The 18,875-nt window shown below is 33.9% G+C and overlaps 1 protein-coding gene across 4 annotated transcripts in view; it reads left to right on the top strand.

Annotated features, from left to right (window-relative positions):
* Positions 1–18,875, top strand: part of PMS1 (PMS1 homolog 1, mismatch repair system component) — an 86,608-nt gene that overhangs the window by 39,809 nt on the left and 27,924 nt on the right. For all 4 annotated transcript variants that reach the window (XM_033111583.1, XM_033111582.1, XM_033111581.1 and 1 more), the window contains exons 5-6: positions 3,109–3,272; positions 17,808–17,924. In XM_033111583.1, the coding sequence (XP_032967474.1) occupies positions 3,109–3,272; positions 17,808–17,924 (281 nt within the window). The remainder of the gene's footprint in view (positions 1–3,108; positions 3,273–17,807; positions 17,925–18,875) is intronic.

Here is an 18,875-nt window from a genome sequence, read left to right as displayed (position 1 = left end):
TTAAGAAGCAACATACTTGGAAAGCCACTGGTTGCTAAAACTAGTAGTAATTGCCTGTTGTAACTCACTTTTTTCTCCTAAGTACAGTTGATTGGCTAGGTAAACAACCAAAAATTAAGCTCTTAGTTTCAAATTGCTCTAGGTGGACATACTATAGAAATCCACAAACACTTTGAAAAGCATTTTACATTCATATTGCCTTAGTGCTGATAGTTTTTGAGTGATTGAATCACAGACTCACATTTCACCACCAGCTGTCATTCAGCTTCCATTTAAATATTTTCTGTGTAAGATAAAACTACAGTTCAACCATCTTAATTAATACCTGTGCATTTAGGGTTCTTGTAGATTAATTTCTGCTGTGGTGTGAGCATCTTTACTTAGCAGTCACTCCTCATATGATCTGATAGGATGGCACCTGAAGATAGCCTAACTGTAGGTGCAGGGACAACTTAGTATAAGAAAATCTTCTTCAGGCATTGCAAAGTTTGTTACCCCTTTAAAAACCATATTCTAAAATGTTTATAAATAGTTTACTGGAAATTCCAGTTCTGGTTTTTACTAGCATAGGTATTTGTTTTACGGATTAGTTTAGCCGTTAAAAATGATTTGTCTGTTTAACAGTATGTCATTTTAAATTACCCTTCTGTTTACTTATATTTTTAAATAATTGAAAAATTTAAAAAGAAATGTAAAAATAAATCTCCAGCTTTTACATTCTTTTACCAAAAACCCTGCCGAAATTATTTTAGTCTTTTGTGTGGTTGTTGCTCGTCTCTATTATTCCCTTTACTCTGGGTAATCAGTATTAAGCTTTCTAAGTCAATTTATCCTCCTGGACAAATTCTTTTAATACCACCTAGTACTTCTGTTAGGAATTTCTCAGATATCAAAAGTAGTATATTTAAAGTACTCTGATCAGGGTATTTCCTTTCCCTACCCTGTTATTAGAGCAGAGCATCATGTTCTTTATAAATTCCTGCTATGTGTGATTGTGCATGTATTGAAAGAATTTTTTCATCTTGATAATGGAACTTTATTCATTAAATAGTTTAAGAAAACTTTGGTATTTCAAGCAACCATTCCTCTTTACATTAGGAATATAAATAGCTGCCTTTAAATGGCATAACATAGGGTCATGTAAAAATATAACAGGGAGTATATTACAAGACTGCAGTTTAATTCTGGTGTTTGTAGAATGTGCTAATGTTAGAGAGCTGAGCAGTTCTCTTGTAAAATACGATAGTATACTGGGGCCTCCTATTGGCCAATATTCCTTGGTACTTTTTTTTCAGGATATACATTTCATTTGGAATTAGCAAAGTTTTCCATCTTTAAGGTTTATTCAAACATGTATAAGTCTTGGCTTACTGGTAATTTTCAGTTTACTCTGAGAATATTTTTAGCTGCTGAAGCAATTACTTATCGATTAGTAAATGGATTAGGTATAGTGTGGTCTTTGATGCATGACATATATTTAAGAATCAATATAAATATATGGGGCCTTCCTTCCCACTGCCTGTTCATAGCTACAGTATATGCCATTATATTTGTCACAGGCTAGTGGAGAACACTGATGAGCAAATAAGTAATGACAGTAAAAAGAAGCCACCAGCTGCTGAGAGGAAGGTTAGCGAATTTTTCAGAAAGGAACATTTGAGTTTGAAAATGGTAGGTGAGAAGGGGTAGGAGTGTCACCTTTCAACAAGAGAATGATGGATGTAGATGATTTCCAGAGCTCTCTATGTAGCAAGGAGGGGGAAAACACACAATTTTAAAAGCTTGTTTTTTTTTTTTTTTAAGCCCATTGAAGGAAAATGTCACAAAGAAATTGAAGTAAATTAAGTTCAAGAGTTGACCGTTTCCTAGACAAGAAGAGATGGTGGCCGCTTGCATCCCTGAGAGCATTAACTGAGTCTGGAGGCATAGTGGGCTAAGGAGCAAGGAGAAACCGGCTGAACTTTTAATAGTCACACGTCAGCTGACTTGAGAGATGGGAAGATGGGATCCTCAAACACAGAGCTAGTTCACCCTAGATGCCAAATCTTATCAGAACTTGACTGAAAAGCAGTGATGAGGACAGTTGGGACTGAGCTGGAGAGAGAAAGAAAGATCTTCAAATCTTGCAGTGCTTAGATCCCCAAGCATTGCTAGAGGAAGAGACCTGTTTCCATTCTCAAGATATTTGAAACTGGCAGTGAACTGGAACTAAATAAAGGGGCAACTCAGCTCCAACCCAGCTAAACTCCTGACTATAGTGAAGAGATCTGCACTCTTCATTCTAGTTGCTTAGCAGAGGAAATGAAGTGCCTTCTGTGGGGAAAAGTATTATCTACTTTAGTATCTGTTGTTCTTTTATATGCAGTGTCTTGCAAAAATAAGAATATTAAGAGATATGAAGAAAGGAAAATGGGATCTGTAATCAATAGAAAAAATAGTTGATAAAAGCAAACTCACAGATAATCCAGATACTTGAATTAGCAGATAAGAACTTTTAAAACAATTGCTGTGTTAAAGAATTTAGAGGAAAAAGGTGGTCCGAAGTTCATGTGTTTTTTCTTAACAAAAGCTGACTATTAACCTGACACTTAAGCACTATAATTTTATATTTAGTCAACTTTTTAGTTAAATAAATTGACAATTAAAAAAGGACCTTTTGTAAGATTATCCTGTCTTGAATTTTTGTTGTTGTTCAGAAGATGAGGGTAAATTAAACCAAGTAATTAGATAGTTCAGATAAGACTTTTTAGTGGAATAATTAAGATTATCACATATACTATATAGCCTTAAAGTGTAGAATAAGAATCATTCCCAGGTGGTTTGAATACCAGCAGAATTACTACATTCTGGAGAGCCCATTTTTTCCTTGCAGTCGTAGAAATATTAATAAAATTATTCTTATTTAGACCACGTAGAAGAAAATATTGTACTTAGCATGTTGGTCCTATTACAAATAGAGCAGTCTAGCACAGGATCAGAATGTCTTGCAAAGTTGAGTCTTTTTTGGGTTCCCAGAGGTGAAGGAAGACTGGACTTCAGTGATAAAAGGACTTGAAGATCTGAAGTTCTTTCCACATCTAAATATGTTTTCCTCTTACTTGCCAACAGGTACAACTGTAGCTGTTTTAAGATTGTTTAAGAATCTACCTGTAAGAAAGCAATTTTATTCAACTGCTAAAAAATGTAAGGATGAAATAAAAAAGGTCCACGATCTCCTTATAAGCTATGGTATACTTAAACCTGACTTAAGGATTCTTTTTATACATAACAAGGTAAGCATTATTGTACTTATATATGATTGTTTTGGTATATGATATAAAGGGACGATGTAGTTTATCTAAATCAGACATGTAAGGAGTCTTCTTCAAAAATTTGTCTCCATTTGTTTAATCTTTATTATATCAAGAGCATCTTTACTTTGTTACCTAATATCTATATGAAATCTCATTAACCTTTCATTTCTTAATTTCTAAGATCAGTAATTTTACCAACAGACTTTTCCATCCAAGAAATGTTTAGTGCTTCCTAAATATGGAGATAAATAAAGACTTGTTCTTTTCCTTTATAGAATTCATAATTGACATTTTCCACCTTCTATTCTAAACAGTTTTTTCTTTGGAATAATTTTTTGTTTGTTTTTTTAAAGGAAAGTCTACCTCATTTTTTTCCATTTTTAAAAGCAGGGCTGGAACGGAATTCTTGTTGCTTGATGAATCCTAGGGGAAAGGAAGGTTTACATATTTTCTGATTATTTTGTTTTTCATAGAAGTCCACATATGCACTTTGAAATATTTAATGGAGGGAGAGCAGAACCACACAGCAGAAATGTGGAAAACTGATGGGAAGTAAGGAATTCACATTTATTGGGGGCCTACACAATGCCAAGACCGCTAGGTGCAATAAGCTTCTATAATTTACAGCAACAATCAAGTGAGGTAGACATATCAGTTTTGCAGTTCTTTGACCTTAACTCAGGGAGGCTTAATATTTTACTTCATGTTGCACAGCTAGTAAATTGTTTCATGGGATTTACAACTTAGCATGCTTTCAGAGTGCAGATTCTTTACACTCTACTGTTTTGCTTTCCATTTTAACACTACATTACATTTATATGGTTCTTTTTCAGATTTCAGAGCACTTACAATAACTTTATGAGTTAGACAACGTTGTTTCTATTTGTATGTCGAAATTGAAGCTCAGAGTGATGAAAGGAATTATATTTTATAGTAAGTAATAGTGCTGAGGTCAGAACCTTTTTTATCTAGTTTTCTTTTTCTTGTTATTAAGAAAATTTTGTATTAAACCAAACTATGGTGGAATATTTATAATCAAACTCTTTGGTCATTTTAAAAAAAATAAAAAAGGAAGAAAAACATTAGACGAGTCAGCCACCTGTTCATGCTGGCATAGAGCTCAACCAAATGATACCTTGAGATCCCTTCCAGCTCCACCATGCTATGATTCTGCAGGATGTTGATGGATGGAGGCTCATCCTACTAATATAAATAACCCTATGACCTCTTGATCCAAAGGACAGTTAGTAATTAAAAGTTGAATATAACCAAGTTAGGAAAAGATCAAGGACAGAAGAAATGATCAGGAAGGGAATACAGATGAAAAAGATAAAATAGGAAGATAGGAACTACATATTTATAAAAGAAAAGTGAGTACAACTACAGAGAAAAATGTTGAGTAAGGGAAAACATAATGGAAGAATTAAACAAGATTGTTGCCTCATGTGATGGAAATGAATATTTAAAATCATATATGTACCTTGTAAGCTTTGGATAAGTTTATATACAATTTTCCCAACCAAGATCATCAGTGGTAGGCATTTTCTTTTGAGAATGGAAAGTAGTATTTTGTAATAGCATTTTATTATTTTTTTGGAGGACACCGTATCTGAATTTGTATTGAGCAAACACACATCCCTCGATGGCCTTCAGCAATTTCAGTTGCAGTTCAGATCCTGGAGAGTATGCTGAGCGTGTTATACCATGAAAGTAATGTAAGATTAGCAAGTCTTATAGTAAAATTTTAGCTATTAGCTCTTACTACACAAAGAAATCACGGACTGAAGTACAACAAGCAATGTACCTTCAAGCTTTCTTCTCTTAGTACAAATTATTTTTCAACTTTTTTATTTCTTAATAGTGCTATTGTTCCTCAGATGTTAAAATTTATTGTAAACTTTCCAAAATAGCACTGATACATTATCATAAGTCTTTTTAGACATTGAATACAATTCTGGCCTTAGCCTTTTTCTTTTAAACATGCTTTCTTTTATTCTTCATGTGCTTTTCTGAAAAATATTTTTGCCTTTGCTTAAAATTAAAACGACAATATCAGCGTCTTTTTTTGAAATTTTTTTCTGCATTAGAAACAAACAATTACATTGCACATAATATGAGAAGTACTATTGCTATTTTGACATCTTGGATTAGATAGCGTTCCTTCTTTTTATGAAGGTTTAACCTGCCAAGACATTCTTTGAATACTGATAATGTTGATGTTCTTGCCAGTATGGTTATGTTAGAAAGAGGTATTTTTCTTCTTTCATCATCATGTTCCTTGAAAGCATACTGAATAATGAGACAGCCAAAGGGAAATAATTTGCAAGTGGATGATTCAGTGAGTTTATTTAAAGTAGATATTATTTGGAGAAATGCTAGAGCCATTCCTTAGGATGAGCACTACAATTTTCAGCTTTAGTTGTAATAACAATTCCTGTGAAGTCCTGCTGTATATATTTTCATTTATAGTTATTTCCCATAATCAGAAGTTTTTCTCAGTATGATATCTGAAACCAATTTAGTATTCTTAGATGTTTCATGTGTACATGAGTAATTTTGTAGATCACTAGTTCAAAACATGAATGTATGATTTCAAATGAGATACTTTTCCTACTTGATACTTGTTGATTTTTGTGAATATTTTTTTTTGCCAAAAATATTGTGTGTGGTTTTAAAAATTGTTTTGAATTGAGTTTTGTCTTCATAATTAGAAACCCACTGATATTGCAAAAGCTAAATTGAATATTGATATAAGAAAGTTTTAAGTGGTACTAAAGAGAGAGAGAGTAGTTGAAGGAATGACTTCCCCCATGCCCGACTTCCATGTCACATGAGTGTTAAGGCTTATTGGGATCAGTTTGTTTACTTTTCAGATCTGAAAGAACGATGACACAGCTTTGATGAGTTGAATCTCTCTGGTTTCAGTCAATCTGGGAAGAGGCAGGGCCTTAACCAGGAACAGAAACCCAGAAAACTGGCAATGGGGATTTTGTAGTGAGTGCGGTGGTGCCCTCTTTTGACGTAGTTTTCTGCGTCTCTAGGAGGGTACTCTTGTGATGGTGGCCAAAGATTGGGGGGGGTGGGAGGGAGGAGCAGGGTTTGACCAAGAATGAGAAAGAAGGGACACATTTATGGGATTATAAATTGAAGATAAATACGTGGTAGCTTGTAATCTGTGTCCCTTACATTCATGATACTCTTTGTTCATTTTATTCTTCTTTGAATCTTTTAACCTTTTTCTCCAATATTTTGGAATGTCCCAGTTTTGTTTCAGTTGTGCTATAAGAAATCAAGGAAAAGTCTTTTGCTAACAATTGGCCCAATGTTAAAGGGTCACCCTCTCCTTTCCCCATCCTGGCCAGGGTTGTGGAGGTAGGATAGTCAAAGATAAATTCCAGTTTAGGACTGTGGGTCCACTGCTTCTTGCTTATGAAGAAATTATTCTGCCAGTTCAAACCTTGAAAGTTTGAGTGGATTTTGTTTTTGTTTCTCTTTTGATTAACGGAGGTGGATGTCTCTTCAGATATATTTTAAAGTTAGCTTGGAGCTGATTATCAATTATGATTGGTTGGTTGAAGTTTCGTTTTGCTACTTGAAAATTCATAACTAAATTTTTAAAATGGTTCTCATGTTTTCTTTGTTATATTAATTTATTTTACTTTTCACCTAACTTCTATGAAATACCGTATAGTAGAGATGAGAGACATATATCAATCAAATTTTAATGTAGTTGATTTCTGAGTTTGATGTTTATCCACACTATTAAGGAAATCTCCGAAGACTTTCCCTATCCCCCAGCAAGACTTAGTTACTTTTTGACTTTCTCCATAACATTTTCTGCATTTCAGTCATATAATTTTTAATTTGTTGGCAACGATTTGCATTCTGTCTCCCCTTATCAACAAGCCTCTTTTGTGAGGGAGGGCTACATCTTACTTATCTATATTCCCTTAATGCGTACTCAGTACAAAGGGCAGAGTAGACTACTAAATGAATTACGTAGGTAGTGCTAAAATCAAAATACATAAATTAATACAGCACCAGTTGTGAACACTCTGGCCTCTTTCAAACCTTCCTCATAGTATTAGTTCATACTCATATAATGAATTCTTTTTTGAGGTATCATCCTTTTGGATTTTCCAGTGACCTCTTAGATTTTTAAAGAGTATATTCTCACTTGTATTCGTATATACTATTCTAGTTTATTTACTTGCCTAGCATCTTAGTCACCAATAATGTCTTCATTAGAACTAGTCAGGAAAAACATAAAAACTTTGCGGATGGCATAATGGGAGGAAACACTAGACAGGGACACAGTCTCTTAAGAGCCATGAATATATCTTGTTTCTACTAACCTATTTAAATAAAACCATATAATTCCTTTACAGGTCCTCTAACCAAATACATTTATAAACTTAGTATTTATCCTAATACATTTCTCTACTTTAGCACAATAGATTTCTCTTCTGATCAGTAATACCCAGAGAATTCTGCACAAATCTCACTTTTTGAGCTTAAGCTAATAAAAGTTGATTAAATGATCTCTAAGACCCTTTTTAGTTCTAAAACTCTTTGATTTTTAAGGATGTGTGCATATATCTTGGGCAATTCCATATGTTTCTTACAAATTGGAATTTCACATTTCTGTCACTTAGAGGTTCTAATGAGATGATTCATATATCAAATCATAAAATAATAGAAGGTATAAAGATTCCTAGATCTTTACATCTGGGAAGGACCACTGAAAATCTTTCTTAGTCATACCCAAATCTTTTAGCAAATAGAGTATTTTTATTCTGGTCCCTTTCCATTTCATCTTCATGTGACCCCAAGAGTTTGGGTGACTTGCCCAATAACTTAAATGCTGAATATAGCAAAGGATGAACTAAAGTTCACATCTCTTAAGTTAAATGCAACTTTCGTTCTCCTTCGCTATGGCTTCTTCACAGCTGCTAGACACAGGGCTTTGAATAGGTGCTCTGGCACAGTTATGTGATGGCCTGCACTTGGAAAGAGCTGACAGTGTAAGGAGGTAGATGTGAAAGTGTATGAACATTTAAATATATGAAATAATAATGAAAACTTGTTCAGTGCTTGTTGAATGATATTGATAAATACTATAGAAATTAGGAGGAAGGAATGTTTACTTCAGGCTAGAATAGTTAGGTATAACTTCATGGTGGATGTGTTCTGATAGCCTTTGCTCTCAGAATAAGACCACCCCTCCCTTCTCCATGCCTCCATTTGCAGGTGTCAGATGGGATTCCCAGAACTCTCACAGTCAAGGCAAGACCTCAAAACTGTGACCTGCTTTGAGACTGTCAACCCTAATCTCATTCTATTTTTATTCCTATGTATGTCTATCAACAGAAGCCAGGGCCTCAAATCATCTTTATCCCCCTGGACTCTTAGTCTCATACAAATCATTGCCTTTTCTAACTGTCTCTCACACATCCCCATCTCCTAAAATGCCCCACTTCATGATCAGTCAAGTAAAATCTCCTGTGTTTTTAGCCTTTTCTTTGATCACCTTGCTCTAAAACCTGGCTTTCCCTGAGAACCCTGTATCCCCTGCAGCCCTTTCAAATGGTGACTAATTTCCCTCCCCTAGTTCTCACATCATTTTGCCTCATTGCCACTTCTAGACCATTCCTTCTCTCCATTCTAAAAATACCCCTCACCTTTGACTCTTGCTCTTTAGACTCCTGGATCACTATTACTCTGGTGTATTTAGTATTCCCATAGGTAGCTTTTTTAGACTCTCAGATCTTTTACTCCTCTCCTCCAGTGATTTTATTTACCACCCTGCCATTAATTCCTCAGCCATTAATTCCAGGGGCTAAACTGTAGACTTTGTCATTGCCAAAAACTACACTTCCTCCATAATGTCAGGTTAAGCATTTCACTCTCTGTCTCTCCAGCTTAGTCCCTTACAATCCTTACCCTCTTTTGGACCTTTGATCCTTGATCCTACTGCCTTTTAACTATTTTTCTGTCCCTGATGTCCTCAGTTCCCTACTTCCGCTGCTTAAATTACATGGTCCATAATTATTCTTTCCTTGGACACTACTTCAATTTTCTTGCTCCTCTCTCACTTAACAGTATTTGTTTGACTAACGAAATTCTGGTGAAATCCATCTCTTTGTCTTATTGGTGCCTGAACCAGTAAAACTGAACATAGCTGGAAGAAAACACGCACCCCTCCTGACTAGTACCTTTTAAATTCATGATCACCAATCTTAGTGCTTCCTGGTATTCAAACTGTGTTTCTCTAGTCCGTTTTATCTCCTGGTCTCCTACATCAGTGCTTTAAACAAACTTTAATATGCATGCAGATCACCTGAAAATCTTGTTAAAAGTGTAGGTTCTCATTCAGTAGGTCAGGGAGGGCCTGAGCTTCTACATTTTCAATAAGTCTCCAGGTGATGCGGTTACTGTTGGATCGTGAACCCTTTTGGGGGACTTCTAGAAGCTCACAGAAGAGGAATGGTTGGCTTTGGCCACTTTGGAGGTGAGTGTTATATTGATTCAGTACAATAGGAACAACCTGTAAAAGTGATCTCACCTAGGACCTCCCCCCCATCCCCAAGGTGGGTGCATCATAGAGGGATTCTATTGTAGTAGAATTTGGCAATGTGGATAAATGGATCAAGATCATTCTAGGAAGAGAAATAGTATGAACATAAGAGATATCGGTAGGAAAGTGCAGAGCACATTTAAGGTCAGTGAATAAGTTGATTTAGGTGAGTAGGTATTTTATACAAAGGAATAGAGGAAGATAAATTCTGAAAGATAATTTAAGGCTAGATTATAAAGAGTTTTGAGAGCTAAGCTGATTTTTTTTTTTTTTTAGAAAATTGGGTTGGGGAAGTGACTTGATCAAGATGTTAACCTCTGACAGTTTGGCAGTGGTGTGCAGAGAAGAATTATAGGAGGCTATAAGCAGTGACACTAGTTAGGTTGTATTTTTCTAGGAATCGAGCCTTTGCTTCTAGGTTATCCAGTTTGTTGGCTTATAATTGTTCAGTCTCATGATTCTTTTTATATCTGTGGTATTAATAGTTGTAATGTCTTTTATTTCTAGTTTTATTTGAGTTTTCTTTTTTTCTTAGTTTAGCTGAGGGTTTCTCGATTTTTTTTTTCATTTCAAAAAACAACTCTTAGTTTTATTGTTTTTCTGTCTCTCTACTTTCTATTTTATTTATTTTTGCCGTGCACTAATCTTTGTTATTTCCCTCCTTCTGCTAGCTTTGAGCTTAGTTTGTTGTTCCTTTTTCTAGTTCCTTGAAGTATATAGTTAGGTTGTTTACTTGACTTTTTTAATGTAGGCATTTATTGCTATGAACTTCACTGTTCATACTGCTTTTGCTGCATCATAAGATTTGGTATGTTGTGTTTTCATTTTTTTTATCTTGAAATATTTTCTAATTTCCTTTTTTGATTTCTCCTTTGACCCAATGGTTTAACGGTGTGTTAATTTCTACATATTGTGAATTTTTCAGTTTTCCTTCTGCTATTGATTACTAATTCTATTCCATTGTGGTCAGAAAAAATACTTGATATGTTTCAATCTTAAATTTGTTAAGACTTGTTTTGGGACCTAATAATAATCTCTTTTGGGGAAAGATCCCTATGAGCTTGAGAAGAATGTGTATTTTGCTGCTTAATGGGGGAGTGATTGGTACGCGTATACTTGTATGTCTGTCAGGTCTATTTGGTCTATAGTGTTGTTCAAGTCCTCTGATTCCTTATTGGACTTTTGTGTGGATTTTCTATCAATTATTGGTCTTGATCTGAAAAGAGAACAACTAGAGAACCATGTGGAGGATAGAGTTGGATTGTAGAAGAGATGGTTGGGGTAGCTTCATTTAGAATGCACTAGGGAGAAGTAAGAGCAAGTTTGTAGAAAAAAAAGTCTCATGAAAAACAATGTAATGTATAAGATGTTCTATTCAGTGAGAATAAAGAGAAAAAGCTGAAATCAAATATTGTTATAAAGCAATAGCAGCTTGATTTGCAAATAAACTTTTCTGTAAAGTTAAATATGGGGGGAAGTAATGATTGTCTCAGGGTTACAAGATTAAAGAGCTGATCAGAAAGGCTAATCTGAAGAGTTTTCTGTAAACCATATCGAAAAGTATGGGTAATCTGGAGGCAGTTATTAAACTGGTGGCCTTAGAACTGGTTCTGGAGAAAGATTAGGTGGGCAAAGGCATTTAAAGCACATGCAAGGTCAAGGAGTCATCAGAAGTCAGAGAAAGTTGAAAATGGTGTAGGAAAATATGAGATGAGGCTGGAAAGGTTGCTTGAGTCCACATTCGGAAGTACCTTTTGTGGCTTACATGGGAATGTGGACTTCTTGCCAGGTGGCTAAAGGGAACAAAATAAGGCGTTTCAGTAGGAGACTAACAAAATAAGATAATTCTCATGGCAGTTGGAGGATGGACCAGATTATGTTTAGTAGTGGTATAAAGGAAGATATTGCTTCAGTAGTCTAGGTAGTTGCACAGAACATGAAGAAGAGTATCTAAACAAGAAACATTGCTGATGTAGGTAATACAAGATTTGACTAGCAATTGAAAATAACCTTTCTTGTTTTAAAGATCACGAAGAATGAGTATGTACAATATCCCTTTGAAAGTTATGCAAAGATTAACTATGTTTTTAAATTTTCATTTGCTTTTTGAATAAATCATACTTTTACGTAGTTCACAAACCAAAATGTGAAAAGGTAGAGTGAAAAAAATGTTCTCATTTTTGTCTCTCATCAGCCTAGTTCTTACAAGCAACCCCTTCCCCCAGAGATAAAGTTGCTGATTTCTTTGTAATTTTCAGGGGAAATAATAATGTGTACTCTATTCCAAAAAATTCATATAAAATAAATATTTAAGCAGAGTAAAAGTAAGGATAAGAGATTTTAAATTAACAATTGTGCTGTGTTTTACCAAGATGGAATTGTTTTTTAAAATCTGAGGCTACTTAACGGGTTAAATCATATTAATACTTATTATGTTAATAGAATGTGACGTTCTTGAACAATAGTACTGATACTGTAATGGAATAACCCATAATTTTATACTGAATTCAAAACATTTAGCACTGTCTTAGTGATAAGCTTCTATAGCTAATATTGTTGTCATAGTACCAGTGTGGGGAAAAGAATTGCCATTTCCTATATTGTGTTTGTTCCCCTACCCTTTTCTGAATCAGAATCAGTCCAAATACGTATCCAGGAGTAGATAGCAATAGATACAGATCAGTTATATCAAATTGCAAGACCTTGAAATAGTTAAAACTTCTGACTTTTAAGAAATTAAAATGTGAACTTCTTAGTACACCTTTGCATGAAAAGTTTGGTTGCATTCTAGGCCAATATGTATGCTTTTTATTTCATATTAATGAAGGAGCCTCCTTTGCTAAAGCAGTCTTATTAGCATTACATTTTTTAGTTAATTGTTTATTATCTGTGTGCAGGCTCCTTTTCCCCATTATCACAGATTGCCTTCCCAATTGAGGTTTACTGATTAAATACTGAGTATTCCATCTAATTTCATTTCCTTCAAATAGTATGTCAATGAAGTAGAAACAGTGACAGGATAGATTTGGCTAACTTCAATCAATTTCATGGTGTGCATGTAATAATATATTTTTGATTGAGGTGTTTTTTGCACTGTCATCATACTGACTAGAGTCAGATTCTTACTTGGCACATCCAGAAGCTCCAACTTTGTGTGACCTAGATAGAAAACATAAGGGGGTATGTGTGTGTATTTTTAGCACATGTTAAGCTTTTGGCCTAAGGGCAAAATATATGAAAAACTTCAGGAAGTGAAAAGAAAAACCTGTTTTAGAAAATAATACAGGATTGATTAAGTGGTAGGGAAAGCAAACTGAAAACTATTTGCTGCAGAAAATGTAGTATTTAAAAATTCAGTGTCTTCTGGGTCCTTAATTTTTAACTACCACATTTTATTATTTAGTTTTTTAATAATGGATCCTGTTTTGAAAATGAATCTTAGTTGCGTCTTAGTGAAGATTTAATTTGTTGGCAGACCTCTTCATCATTTATTGCCAGTCCAACTGTAACTAGTTTAGAAAATTCTTCTAAATTAGCCCCTTTGATCTCATGCAGTACTTGCTTGGTATGAAATAATGCTCCAGAACTACTAGCATATTTACTTAAAAAAATTTTTTTCACATTTAATGGTTCTCATGTTTCATAGCTTTTTTAGAACCCATTTCCTCAAGGGATCTTTTTACAGTTCTGTATGCTAGCTAAAATAGCACCTTCGCATTAATCAACAAAGATTTATATCTTAGGTATCACCTGAGGCATCACTAATAGAACTGAACAATGTGATGTTTACATAGAAGTATCACAGGCTTTATAGCTGTATGCAGTGCAGGGATTTTAAAACAAGTTTTCTTGAAGGAAATATTTTCTTTACTGCATTATTCTAAGTATATTTTATATATATTCTAAGTATATGTTTACATATATGTATGTGTATATATATCAGTATCAGAGAGCTAGCATAGCTTTAAAGAGATAAATTTTTTGTAAGTTTTTAGTACTTAAATATTTTTAGTTAAAAGTAATGTGATAAAGTATTACACTCCCATACAGTTGCAGATTATTCAGGACTTTACTTACTTTTTCTTATTTTGAATATTGTCCCTTAAGTCTCCAGTCCCTGGCTGGCTTAAAATAACAGCCATAATAGCAGAAGCCAACATTTCTTGACTTCTTGGTCTTTTTAGACACACACAGAAACACAAAAGAAATGCAAATTTGTACATTAATGTTCATAACAGCATCATTCATAATAGCCAAAAAGTGGAAACAACACAAGTGTCCATTATCTGATGACTGGATAGTTCAAATGTCTATATCCATACAATGAAATCTTTATCCATTAAAAAAGTAATGAAACATGGATAAACCTTGAAAACATTGTGCTAAGTGAAAGAAGCCACTTACAAAAGACTGTGTGTTGTATGGTTCCATTTATATGAAATACCCAAAGTAGCAAATTTATGGAGACAAAGTAATGTCATGATTACCTAGGGTGAAGATGGGAGGTAATGGGGAACAACTGCTAATTTTTTTTCGAGTGATAAAATTGTTCTAAAATTAGATTGTGGTGATAGTTGTATAACTCTGTAAATACACTAAAAACCATTGAATAGTACACTTAAAATGGGTGAATTGTAATGGTTTATGAATGAGTATATCTCAATAAAACTATATTTTTTTAAAAAGAAAAGTTTGCTTGGATTTCCTAATGTGAAGTAGTAGACAAAGACATAATTTGTAACCTGTGTAGTGGTGTAGCAGCCAGCAGTCTTAATCTTTAAAAACAAAGAGCTAATTTTCAACTCCACTGAGTTACTTTTTTCTCAAAAAATGTATATTCATTTGCTCATTTCTTCAACAAAGTTGTGTTTATTGGGCCTGTTCTTGGTACCAGGGACTCAGTCACATTCCTGATTCTTCTCCTTTTCTTCCTCTTCACGTCCAGTTAATCACCACATCACATCAAGTCTATTTAATATCCTTTTAGTCTGTCTCTGTGCTCTCTTTCCCTCTTACCAATGTGCTTAGTTTTTTTACCCAGTCCAGTGATTCTCAGCCACAGTCTTAATAAAGTATCAAAGTTTGCAAGTGTTTTACCTTAAAAAATTTAGAAGAATAGTCATGTAAATATCACTTATACTGACTTGCATTCCATTGTATTTTTGTGAGTGGAACAGAAAGCAGTAGCATTACAGCTAGTGTGCCAGGAATTACACATAGTCCTCAGTGCCTGTGGGACTATTTTGTGAATGAACTTCATCCATTTTGCATGTCCTCAGTAAAAGCTGAGAATCTGTGAGTTGAATTAATACAGTCACATTTAAAAAAAAAAAAAAAATCCATGTTCCACTAGCTTCAATTCTCACTAAATTATCCTTGCCAAAGATATTTCTTTTTTTTAACTGAAATATACTTGACATATAACATTATGTAAATTTAAGGTGTACAACATGTTACTTTGATACATTTATATATTATAATATGATTGCCACTGCAGCAATAATTAGCACCTCTATCATATTACATAATTATCATTTCTTTTCAGTGGTTGGCATAATTGTGTTCTAGGCTCTTAGTAAATTTGATGATTATAATACAATATTGTCTATATTCACTCACTATTCTGTGCATAAGATCTCTAGGACTGTTTTCACTACTTGTTGCAAGTTTGTGCTGTTAAACATCTGTCCTATCCACTGATCCCAACCCTGGTAACCACCATTTTACTCTCTGTTTTTATCAGTTTGTCTTTAGATTCCATACATGAGTGATATCATACAGTATTTGTCTTTCTCTGGCTTACTTCATCTAACATAATGTGCTCAGGGTCCAAAAAGCTTTCTAACATCCATATTTGATCACGGCATTCTCCCAATGAGGTTTCTCCAGTGACTTGGTATTGCACATAAGAGAAACTGTAAACTTCTTTGCCTAATAGGCTAGATCATTCATGATATTGCACCTTTTTACCTGTACAGCTTCATCTCCAGTAAGGCATATTCTCTTGTGTTTCCATGCCTTTACCCATTGTTTGTGAGTGGAAAACTCCTTTCAAGTCTCACTACACATGCAGCTGCTCTGTGAAGTAGGCTTAGGTTTCTTATACAAGCTCCCATTGGGTATAGCGGTTTTCATAATGCGTTTAATTATTTTAATATTTTATTTTCTAATTTTAGCTCGTTTAGAACTGGGACTTTGTTTTTTTTTTATTTTTGTATTCCCTGCTTTTAGCATGGAATCTGGTACATAGTAGAGGTTCAATAATATTTGCTGAGTAGGTTAAAAATGAGTTTCTCCAAAAAATTTAATTTAGCCAAGTATTAATATGTAATGAAATTAAGGATTAAAAATACTTATGTGACTCTACACCCCATGTTTCCTGGAGCAGTTCCAATTTTAAATAGTCTATTGTATTGTCCTTTAAGTATAAATGTAGTTACCAAAATATTATAATTTTTTGTTTGGAAATATATATGTTGAACCTGTACCTTAATTTTAATTATTTACCATTTATTTTTACACTTTCCTTTCATGTACTTAATAGCCTTTTTCTAATTCATATAACTTTCAAAGCAATAGACAGTGAAAAGTTATTTAAATCAATGTCTTTTCACTCACAACATATATCTTTTCTACATTACAAAAAAAAAAAAAAATTGAAGAAGGAACTTTCTCAACCTCCAGCCATTGAATCTACAAACCTACTTGTTTGTATGCCCATTTTTCCTTCACTGCTTTATGGATCAAGGGAGGGTCTTAATGGGACACACTATAGTGTGTCCTCCCTTGATCCATACCTGCCTCCATTTATTGCTCTATATGCTTTCATTTTACAGTCAGACTCCCTGTAAGAATTGCCTGGGTTCACTTTATGTTCTCCCTTTAGTCATTATACAATCACTGAAATTTGGCTTTGGTTACTCCACTTCCCTAGAGCTGCTCTCACCCTCCTGCTAAAGCCTGTGGCTACATCTCTGTTCTTACCTTGTTCTCTAGACACTGGTCACATATGACTCCTCCTTCTTCAAAACTTCTTTGTTCTGTGCACCATACTGTCCCTTGGCTCTTCCTGCTGTTGTGGCCACTCCTTTTCAGTCTTGTCTTCTTCATCTGCCTGCTACTTGAATGTTGATGCTGATATTTTCTCCTATGCCCTTTGTACATTTTTCTCAGGATTTAGGAGGTGCTAAGTGAATATTTGTTGAATGAACAAATGTGTTTGTATTGATGGTTTCTTGAAAAATTTAACTATAATTGGACCTTATTAACTGAAATTGCAAAATAGCCAAACTGGTCCGTGGTTCTCCTAAACACCCTGCTACATTCTTGTAGTGAAAAAAAGGCAAGTTCGTTTTTCAGCTTTTAAGTTTATGAGGTTTAGGTAGCTTTTTTAAAGTTCTCTCTATAATAAAAAGTAATTATAAAGGTAGTTTTAAAGAGCATTCATTATCCCAAGTTTTTATACCAGTTCAACTATTAACAGAAATTTTATAGCATAGCTATCCATCCTTAATAAAATAATACCTCACTTGGAGTAACAATTTAATTTAAATATACTCTGAAGTTTAGAAGAGGAGAGAGACTTAATATTTAATAAAACTTTTATGGCGGGCACTGGTTATGTGTTTGCCTACATTATATATTTTCATCTTCCAGCAACTCGGGGAGATAAATATTTTTAGTCATCTTACAGAGAGGAGAAAACAGGTTAAGGGAAGTGAAATAGATTGTGCACTGCAACATACACAGCTACTAAAATTCAGAACCAGAGCTGTCAGACTTTGCATGCATCTCTTTTTTTCTATGCCTCTCTTCTAAATGATACTGAAAATATAAAGTGGAGAGAAATGCTAAATATAGAAATAACTGATGTAAGTACTTGAGTGTAGTAAATCTACATTGTGTTAAAAGTTGTCTGTGTCATGTTTTTTCCCTAGGCAGTTATTTGGCAGAAAACTAGAGTATCAGATCATAGGATGGCTCTAATGTCTGTTCTGGGGACTGCTGTTATGAGCAATATGGAATTCTTTCAGTACCACTCCGAAGAATCTCAGGTATACAAAAAATATTCTTTAAAAATTCTAATTTATCAATGAAACTGTTATTTCTCTTTTGGGTATTTGGAGTCGTAAGAGCGTTTTTTTTTAAAAAAAAAACAAACACATTTTTATGAAATACGTGTATAAGGTAAGAAAGAAAATACATACAGAGCTTAAACTTCTTTCCCCAGTTCTACTTCCTTTTTTCCTTTTCTTCCTGTTATTTTTATTTCAAATGCTGTGCTTACATTAATTTTTTTTAATGATTTTCAATTTAGAATCTCATCTGTTTACTTTCTACTATGAAAGAAAGAATTGAGCTCTCTTACCTTTGTTTTCTTTTTCTCATTCTAAGTATATATTCCATTTTTCTTTTCTTGATCTATCAGCTTCAGATAGTGCTTCTTGAATCCCTGTAATATTGGATGTAGTTATTAATACTCCCATTCGTACTTTTTCTTGCCCTTTCCCCTCTCAATCGTGTCAGCTCTACTTTTGTGTTATCAAGATTAATAATCTATTTTTTTATGTAGCCATTTTTTAAGTCTTCCATCTTTTTTGTTTGAAGATTGATTCTAAAAGTTGAAAATTTATGTGCAGTTTACATACTACAACTGTAAATAATCTTCATTGCAAACCCAAGTATGTTACATTTCGTCTCTGAGGATCCAGTGTTATGTTTCTACAAATGAGAATATTCCTGTTGTCCCAAACAAATGAGATCTCTCTTTTTCTCCCATCAATCGCTCAAAATTTGTCATATTTTTCTGTGCTTTATATATGGACTATCTTATGTAGTTTTTTGCTTTTTCTGGGCTTTTCACTTTTTGTAAGTGAAGAAATTTTCTTCATTGTCAGCAATGAAATCCAGCTTGTTTAGTTATTCTAGCTATAACTAGTAGTCCATTTCATTTCATTATTTTTGAACTCATTGTTAGTCGAAGCCACTTGTTTCTTATTTGGACT

Source organism: Rhinolophus ferrumequinum, chromosome 8 (genome assembly GCF_004115265.2).
Source record: "Rhinolophus ferrumequinum isolate MPI-CBG mRhiFer1 chromosome 8, mRhiFer1_v1.p, whole genome shotgun sequence".
NCBI lineage: Eukaryota > Metazoa > Chordata > Mammalia > Chiroptera > Rhinolophidae > Rhinolophus > Rhinolophus ferrumequinum.
The sequence above is the reverse complement of the archived record's forward strand: the minus strand, read 5'-3'. Positions and strand labels throughout refer to the sequence as shown.